Here is a 9,092-nt window from a genome sequence, read left to right as displayed (position 1 = left end):
TCGGGGCCCCGCTGCCCCTCCTCGGGGGGGGGGGGGGGCTGTGCCGGGGGCGGCCCCCCCCGGGCATTGTGCGCCCTGCCCCGGCCGGGCCGTGCCGCCCATTGTTCCTCCGGGCCGCCGGGGGGGGGGGGGGGGCCGGGGGCGAAGCAGCCGCGGCCCCACCGTAACCCGCCCCCGGCGGCTGGGGGGGGGCGAGGAACAAAAGGCAAAAGCCCCCCCCCGAGCCCCGCCGAGGAGATAGCGAGGAGCGGGGGGGGGGGGTTCCCCGGGGGGGTCCCGCGGCCCCGGCAGGTGCGGGGAGGGGCAGGGGGGTGCGGGGGGGGGGGGGGGGCGAGGCCGGGGCGACCCCCGCCGCCCCCCGGCGCTCAAACAAGGCGGCACGAAGCTGTCCGGTCGGCTTTTGTAAAAATGTTTATTTATTTTAAACCTTTTTTTTTTTTTTTTTTTTAGTTTTTGTTTTACAACAATAAAATATTGCGTCGCTATAAACCCCTTGACTGAAACTGGTCGACCACCAAACGTTACAGCGGCTGCGTTCCGTGATTTGTTTCCGACACCCATCTAGGTTTGGTTTTTGTTTTTTGTTTTTTTTTTCTTTCTGAAACGTTTTTTTTTTTCTTTTTTTTTTTAAACATAATGCGGAATTTATTGAAAATAAATAATTGTTGGCAACTGCAATAGGCAATTTTGGATAAAATAGTTGAAAAAAGCAACCTTTAATGAAAATAGCGTTTATTATACATCAGTTACTAAATGAATAAACTAAATGATCTTTCTTTAAATTAATAACTTCCAAAAAACGTTTAATATACAAAACTGTACAGTTATAAAGTTGGCAGAAATAGGCAGGTCCTCAGTGTCGAGTTGTTTTTTTTTTTTTTCTTTCTTTCTTTCTTTTTTTTTTAATCTTTTTTTTTTTTTTTTTAATAGCGCTTACTGAAAAATACTTGAAAAATATAAATGTCGAAAGGAAAAATCTGACAGCCGGGGGGGAGGGGGGGGAGGATTGGGGGCTAGGAGGTGGGGGGGGGGGGGGGGCCCGGCCCGGCCCGGCCCGGCCCGGCCCGGCAGCCCCGGGGAGCCGCTGCGAGGGGCCCGGCCCGGCCGTGCCCGAGCGCTGCGCACCCGGGGGTGGGGGGGGGGGGGGGGGTGGGGGTGTAACAGCTCCGCGCTTCCCTGCGCCGAAAAAAAATGGGTTAGGTCGTTAGCGTTGCGTTGACTTTTGCTTTGTTCGTTCGTTTTTTCCTCCCTGTTCTCTCTTTATATATATATATATATATATATTTATAAAAGCTTTCCAACAGATCCAGCAGCTCCCTGTGACGCGGAAACAAGCTCAGCGTGAACCGAATGCGGGCGGTTTCTGCCCCCCTCCCTCCCTCCCTCCCTCCCCCCGAAATCGATGAGACACCTCATTCCTCTCCACTACCGAAACAAAATACAGAGAAACTGATTTCCGAAGCCGAAGCGCAGAATTACGAAGGTGTTTTACTACAGACCTCTCAGCCTGGCGCCGCTCAAAAAGCCCGGCTCATCTCCGGAGAGAAAAGGACCGGCAAATGCCGCGATTTTGTTTGTGCTGCTTTAATTTCGGCTCCCTCGGCAATTAGCGTTAGCATCTTTTTGTTTGGTTTATTTTTTTGTTTTGTTTTGTTTTGTTTTTTCCCTGGGAGAATGGGGGGGGGGGCGGGATGGCGACCCGCCCGTCTGGCGGTGCTCGGAGGTCCTCGGGAAGGCAGGGAAGGAAGAGCTGCGCCCAACGAGCCCCGTCTCGGGGCTCCGCCGGTGCGGAGGCGCCGAGGGGAGCCCCCGGCTGCCGGGGGGGGGGGGGAACCGGGCACGGGCACGGGGGGAGGAAGGGCCGCGGCCGCCCTGCCCCGTCCCGTCCCCGCCCGGTGACATTGGCGGCGCGCGGGGAAGGGAGGAAGGTTGGGCTGCTCGATCCGATAGAAATTAGGTCACAAATATTGTGTACAGTTTGTAGTAAAACACCTCAGACATTTAAAAACGCTATAGAAGTCTTTAAAAATGCAAAACTAGTCTATTGTAAAACAGATTCACCTGAAATACAGCTGATATAACCAAGGCGCTGGAAGGTTATTCATAGGCACACATCTGTCTTTCCTTTTTCGTCGTCGGGTTTTCGCTTTTTCCTCCGTTTTTCGCGTTCTTTTCCTTTCCGTTTTCAGTTCTGTTTTTTTTTGTTTTGTTTTGTTTTGTTGTTATTTATTTCCCCCCCCTTCTTCCCGTTTTCCCCTTCGTCCCGGCGGGGACCGAGAGCGAGCCTTGTCCGCGGGTCCCCGCCGCGCTCCGGCCCGCGGGGGGCGAGGAGGGAGGGACGGGGCGAGGAGGGCAGGAGGGGGGGAGGCAGGGGGGCGCGGGGGGGGGGCTGCGGGGCAGCGGGGGGCCGCTGCCGGTTCCCCCCCCCCCGGCGCGCACAGGTCCGAGCCCGCGGGGCCGCCGCCCGGCCAGCCCCGGTCAGAGGTCGTGGCAGGCCGTGTCCGTTTTGACGCCGTGCGAATAGACGTCGTGCTGCTGCTGCTGCTGCTGCTGCTCGCCCGGCGGCGTCATGCGCTTCTCCTTCTGCCGCCGGTTGCAGAACCAGACCCGCACCACCTCCTTCTCCAGCTGCAGGCTGTCGGCCAGCGAGGAGATCTCCTGGGCGGCCGGCTTGGGGCACTTGAGGAAGTGCGTCTCCAGCACGCCCTTGACACTCACCTCGATGGAGGTGCGCTTCTTCCTCTTCCTGCCCTGCGCCGCGATCTTGTCGATGCTGGTGGGGCTGCCGGTGGAGGAGTCGGCCTCCTCCAGCCACTTGTTCAGCAGCGGCTTCAGCTTGCACATGTTCTTGAAGCTGAGCTGCAGGGCCTCGAAGCGGCAGATGGTGGTCTGCGAGAAGACGTTGCCGTAGAGCGTCCCCAGCGCCAGCCCCACGTCGGCCTGGGTGAAGCCCAGCTTGATGCGGCGCTGCTTGAACTGCTTGGCGAACTGCTCCAGCTCGTCCGACGTCGGCGTCTCCTCGTCCGAGTGGTCCTGGCAGTGGTGCCCGCCCAGCTCGCCGTGCTCGCCGCCGTCGCGCAGCCCCGGGTGCAAGCCCTGCGCGGCGGCGGCTGCGGCGGCGGCGGCGGCGGCGGCCGCGGCGGCGGCGGGCGGCGGGGTGAGGCCGCCGTGCTCCAGCATGCCGCCCACCGCGAAGCCGGCCTGCGGGTAGGCGCCCAGGGGCTGCCCGGCGGGGGCCAGCGCGGCGCTGTGCGCGGGGCTGGCGCCCCAGGCGCCGGGGTGCGTGGCGTGGGGCGAGTGGTGCGCGACGTGGGGCGAGCGGTGGTGCGCCACGGCGCCCAGCTGCAGGTCCTCGCGGCCCGGCTTCACGTCGGGCTGCTCCAGCGGGCCGCCGGCCAGCGCGGCGGGCCAGGCCCCGGCGTCGCCCAGGCCCGTCACCCAGTGGTGCCCCCCCAGCGGGTGCCCGCCGCCGGGGACGCCCTGCAGGTACTCGCCCTGCAGCAGCTTCTGCGGGCCGCGGAACGCGCCGCCCTGCTGCATGCCCGCGCCGTCGGCGGGGCCGAGCGCGCCGGCGCCCAGCAGGCTGTAGGGGTTGGAGGCGGCTGTGGCCATGGCCGCCGCGCAGCCCCCACGAGTTATACTGAGCCGCCGCCGCCGCCGCAGCCTTTGACATCCACCGGCACGGCGGCCCGGGCAGCGGCCGCGCCGCGACTGGCGGCCGCGACGCCCAATGGGGGAGCGCCGCCGCCGGGCCCGCTCCGCGCCGGCCAATGGGCGGCCTGGTGGGGCGGGGCGAGGCGGCGAGGGGCGGGGCGAGGGAGCCGCGCGGGCCGCGGCCAGGAAGTGAATCACTCCGCCGGCTGCGGGGGGCGGCCGCGGCGCGGCCCCGCCGCTTAACTCCTTCCGCGCTGCGCCCCGCGCCCGGCGGGCGGGAGGGGGGGGGGGGGCTGGAAGAGGGGGAGCCGGGCGGGGTGGGGGGGGGGGGGGTGGGCGCGGGGCACGGCTTAAATGCGGAGCGATTAGCGCCCGGCAGCGCGACGCACAGGTTAAGCGGCGGCGCCCCGGCGGCAGCACGGCGGGACCACCCCGGAGAAGCCCGGCCCCGGCCCCGTGCCCCCCCCCCCCCGCACCCCCCCCCCCCACCCGGTGCCCGCCCCGTGCCCGCTCCGTGCCCGCCCCGCGCTGCCCCCGGGCCGCCCCGCGCCCCCCCCACCCCCCCCCCGCCCTCCCCCGGGCCGTGCGCTCCCGCGGAGCGAAAACAACGAAAAAATCAAAAACTCGCCCCAAAAGGCGCTTCCCGAGCGCCGCGGCCGTAAAGCCCCGCGCCCCCTTCCCGGCCCCGAGCTGCGGAGCGGCTCCGCCGCCGTGCCCCGGGGCTGCCGGGGGGCACCGAGCCCCGCTGCCCCCCCCCCGCTCCCCCCGGCCCCGTACCTCGGGCCGGCTCCGAAGTTAGCGGCTGACCTTTCCCTGCATAATCGCGGAGGTAGCCCGGCTGCGTAATTGTGTTTGCACTTGCAGAGGGCTGCATCGGAGTTCCCTTATTGGTTTGAAATTCCATTAAATATATTGCAAGAGCTCCTAGGTTAAGCTTGATTTAAATTTGCATACATTTTCATATATTTAGCAGAAATAAAAGAAGGCTTGCAGCTACCCGAAAGTCATTAAGGCATTAGTTTCTCTGAGAAGACAGATCTGAAGAAAATTCAAGAAAATAGCTAGACCCAAGGTGAGCGCTCCTCCGCTTCCTCCGCAGCCGGGCACCGCCGCCCCCGGCCCCGCAGCGATCCGCGGGGCTCGGGCACGCCGCAGCCCGCGGCCGGGGCAGCTCCGGGGCCGGGGGGAGGCTCCGGGGCCGGGGGGGGGGGGGGGGGTGGGATCCGGGGCCGTTCCCGGGCCGCCCGCTGCTGGCCGCGTCCCCCCGGCGGGCCCGGGGCGGCTCGGAGAAAAGTTTGCAGGTAGCCGGGAGGCGCTCGGCGTGCTGCGGGAGGGGTCAGCCGGGAGGTCAGGGGTGACAAATGTCCCTGCGAGAGGGGCTGCGAGCCCAGCCCAGCCCAGCCCAGCCGAGCCCGGCCCGCCGGAGGCGCTGGGCACGGCGGGGAGGGCACCCACGGAGCTGTACGGGCGCTCCGCGGCTTTCTGCTCTTCTCTTTTCTTTTTTTTGTTTTTTTTTTTTTTTTTTTCCTTCCCTACCCCCCCCTCCTCCTGCACGAGCTTCGCAAAATAAACATCACCGGCGCCCGCGGAAGAAGGAAAGAAAGAAAGAAAAAAAATCCAGGCTGTATAAAAACGTAACTAAATTATTTAAAATTAATTTGCACTTGAACTTGCGAAACAATTTTTCCAATCCCGTTGCCCGTGAAAAGAGATGCGCAGAGCCGCCGTTCGGTGCCGGCGGTGCGGGGCAGGGGACGGAGCCGCAGGGCTCGCGGTACCGGGGCAGGGCAGCGCTCCGCTCCCGGCCGAGGGGCTCGCACCTCGCCCGTGGGCGAGCCCGCCGTATTTTAAAGTGTTTTTATCTGCATATAGTTAAATCTTCTTGCTGTTCTAACTAATCTGCTGGAGAGGGTTTCTTTAGCTCTTTCCTGTCAGTCTAACTTCCCAAGTGTAACAGATGCCGCTCTCAAGCGGTCCTTTCTGCTGCTTTTCTTTATTCAGCCTCGCATATTTCTCCCCATGATCTGGGTTTCCATAGAGAGAGGAATAAAAGGGGGACCATGGCCACAAATCCCCTGCCCCATGCAGAATAAAAGAGCCTTATTCAATAGACGACCCCGTCTGGACATGGGAGAAAAATAAGTACATGCAAAGCTACTGTTGCAAGAATTTGTAACTTATTTTTCATAGACTGAAACCCATTAAAGTAAAAAAAGTTTCGGGGTCCGGACCGTGCTCCGCAGCCCTTTGGCTCCGGGTGCCTTCGCGCTCGGGGGACCCACGTTTCCCCGGCGGGCGCTTTGCCTTCCTACCTACTTTTTCTGCTAAATCTTTGGCACGAAAAAAGATCACACAATAGCTGAAGGCAGCCTACCGTCTTGGGGCAGCTAGAAGTCGCTATAGAGAAAACCCGGCTTTGAAGTGGAGGAGCTGTAATTGTGTCGAGTCCCCTCGCCCGGCGGAGGCACCGCGAGCGGCTCGGGGCGGCCGGGCGCAGCCTCCCCCCTTTCCCCCTTCCCCTTTTTTTTCCCCTTCCTTTCCCCCTTTTTTTTTTCCCCCGTCCCCTTTTCCCCCGTCGTGGGCACCGGGCTGGCGGCGGCGGCACCTCCGAGCGGAGCCCGCGGGGCGGCAGCGCTGGTCCCGGCTGCGGCGGGGGAAGGAAGGAGGGGGGGGGGTCCCCGGTGCCCCCCGGTGCCCCCCGCACCCAGCCCCGTTACGAGCCCCGGCCCGGGGGTGCCTGCTCCCAGCCGGCTCCGTAGGCGCCTCTGTCGGGGTAGGGAGCTCGGGGGGAGCGAGCCGAGAAGCGCCGGGAACGGTTTCATCGGGGCCGGGGGTATTATATTTTGGAGAGTTTTCTCATTGTTCGTCTGCGGGAGGAAAAAAAAAAAAAAGAAAAAGAAAAAGAAAAAAAAAAACTGGCCAGAGAGGGGTTCGTTTTGATTGTGTTTAATACGGCATGAAGCTCGGAGCGGTAAGCTGTGCCTCGGTGTCATGACCTCTATATTGAAAACTTCACCTTCAACACAAGTTCACTTCGGAGACAGGACGAGTTAGATTGCGCTTGGTGGGAACAAGTGCAAATTTAAAAACAGAGTCAATCATAACGGGGGTGGGGGCTGGGAAAGGGCAATTTAACCGTTTCTGGAGCCAGGAGTTAAGGTTTGCATTGTGTACGCCGAGGCGCTGATACTAGCGCTGAAACCCAGCCCCGCATCGCTCAGCAAGCACAGCTGAGAAGCAGGCTCCTGGATCTCCGGAGATGCTTTGTGAAAGCCTAGCCCGCGTGGGGGAAGGTTAGGAGGAAAAGAGGAATTTACAGAGTATTAGCAGAAATTAGCCAATGCCGACACAAGCTCAATTAGTTCTTTTTTTTTTTTTTTTTTTTTTTTTTGGGGGGGGGGGGTCTCTGTTGGCTGTTGTCGAACGTGAGTAAATGCCGTGCAGGGAGAGGGAGAGCCCCAGCACTCTGCCATCTCAGAGCCGCGGCCAGGAGATGGACTGACAGATTGCAAATTAAAAGAGTCCCAATGTCAGACCGACCGCAGCCCCCGGCGCGCAGAGCCCGGTAGCGCCGAGCCCGGCACGGAGCGAGCGGGGCTGCGGCGGGGCCGGTCCTGCGCCGGAGCAGGGCTAGGCAGGGACAATAAAGCCAGGCACGGGCAGAGAAAATCGCAAGGTAAATTGCATTCGTGTTCTAACCGCTGCGGTTTCCAAATCGTTGTGCGCACCTCCTCGCTGCTCTGCTCGAATCGCCATTTATGAGTGTTATAATTTTTCTTTTTTTTTTTTTTTTTTCCACGCTGTTAATGTCTGAAAAATGTACTTGCTGGGGAGAAAAAGATGTCGTTCGTTCGTGCGCTACCACGTCACGGGCAGGTCACTGCTCTCTGTAGCTCGGCGGATGCGTGGCAGGTACTGGAGCGAACATTTGGTTGGTTTGCTGCCGAGAGCAAAAATATTCCGGGAAGTCTCTCCAAAGCGCACTTAAAAAAAAAAAAAAAAAAAAAAGATGATTATTATTTAACCGTGGGACCGGTCCGTCTCGCCGTGCCTTAAATCCAGGCGGTGAAACGTCGGGGGCGGCCGCAGAGCGGGGCGCGGGGCGGCGCGGCGGCTCTCGGGGCACCCCGGGGCGCCCCCCCGTGCGCTGGGACCTTCCCGCGGGGCCGCCCCACGCGCGGGGCTCGGGAATAATTCAAACACAGGTCCCGAACGGGCGGGATCCCGCTCAGACACACCTAAAGGAAGGGCACTGGGTTTGAAACCGCGCCGAATGGCGTGCTGCTTAACCTCTGTTGGCTAACGAGACACCGAAGACAAATGGCTCTGTTCCTGGGCTGACAAATACCTGCCTTGCTGTTTGGTAGTTTGCTGAATAATTTCGACGTGCCTATGATTTTTTTTTTTTTTTTTTAAACCGTACGTTTTTTTTCCAGCTTTATCAGTCAGCGTGCAAATTGCTCGGTGATGTCCGTGATCCTGCAGAGGGATCTGCAGGTCCCTTGCACTCCGAGGTGCCTCGTCCTTCCTAGGGCCACGTTCAGAAAGACGCCCGCGGTGCCGCTAATTCTTTGTTTTCCCGCAGACGAAGCGGTTCGGGCTTGGCGGAAACTTCGCTCCCCGCTTCACTCGCGCTGCGCCCATCGAAGCCGTTACAAAAGCCGGACTTTCAGGCCGGGCTGGGCTGCTGGGGGATGATGCTTCCTTGGGGAGCAGCTCTCGGGGGACGAGAAAGGGACCCGAGGCAGCTCAGCCTCTGCTCGGACGCGGGCACGGGGCCGGGGCAGGTGAATGCCTGGCGCACCCCGGCTGCGGGCGGCGCAACTTGCGCCCGGCTGCGCGCAGGGCACACAAAGGCTCAGCCCGGCCCCCCCCCGGCCCTGCGGGCCCTGCCGCCGCCCCCTGCCGCCCCCCCGGCCCCCAGGGGTCGAGCCCCGTCCCCAGGCCGGCGCTGTGCCCTGCCTCGGCCCCGCGGAGGGGGCGGCTTCCCCCAGCCGCCCTCCTCTCCCCGCCTCGCCCGGCATCTCCCGGCACCTCTTTTTATTTTTACTTACTTACTTATTTATTTATTTATTCCAGGGGCAGCCCGCTTAAAGGCGCTGGAGGCTTCGCCGCCCCTTCCCCCGTTTCCTCCCCTCGCCTTCCCCGCGGGCAGGGGGCGCGGGTGGGGGCAGCGGGGCCGTGCGGGCCCTAAACCGGGGCAGCGCCCGGGCAGGGCCGAGACACGCGTGGGGGAGCAGCCATCAGGCGGGGAGCCGCAGCCCCCCGGCTCTGCCTGCCCGGCAGGAATAAATCCAAATAAATCAAAGCTGCTGCGGCCCGGCCTCCCCGGGGCAGGCGGAGGCTCCCCCTCAAGCGGGGCAGCGGGGCCGGGGATGCGCTCCCCGCAAACTTTTCGTGAAATCATTAAGATTTTGGTTTCTCTGCGCTGCGGGCGG

At 62.1% G+C, this 9,092-nt stretch overlaps 1 protein-coding gene across 1 annotated transcript; it reads right to left on the bottom strand.

Annotated features, from left to right (window-relative positions):
- Window positions 1-864: 864 nt before the first annotated feature.
- POU3F4 (POU class 3 homeobox 4) lies at window positions 865-3,729 on the bottom strand. Its single transcript, XM_080553445.1, has one exon. It carries the CDS (start codon window positions 3,610-3,612, stop codon window positions 2,479-2,481), a length of 1,134 nt encoding a protein of 377 aa, XP_080409571.1. The 5' UTR covers window positions 3,613-3,729; the 3' UTR covers window positions 865-2,478.
- Between the last annotated feature and the right edge of the window lie 5,363 nt (window positions 3,730-9,092).

The sequence above is a fragment of the Anser brachyrhynchus genome (genome assembly GCF_964034855.1).
Source record: "Anser brachyrhynchus genome assembly, chromosome: 13".
Taxonomy (NCBI): Eukaryota; Metazoa; Chordata; class Aves; order Anseriformes; family Anatidae; genus Anser; species Anser brachyrhynchus.
The sequence above is the reverse complement of the archived record's forward strand: the minus strand, read 5'-3'. Positions and strand labels throughout refer to the sequence as shown.

Bases quoted from the DNA above. Each gene is read 5' to 3' on its own strand.
- POU3F4 (XM_080553445.1), bottom strand. From the start codon at position 3,612: ATGGCCACAGCCGCCTCCAACCCCTACAGCCTGCTGGGCGCCGGCGCG.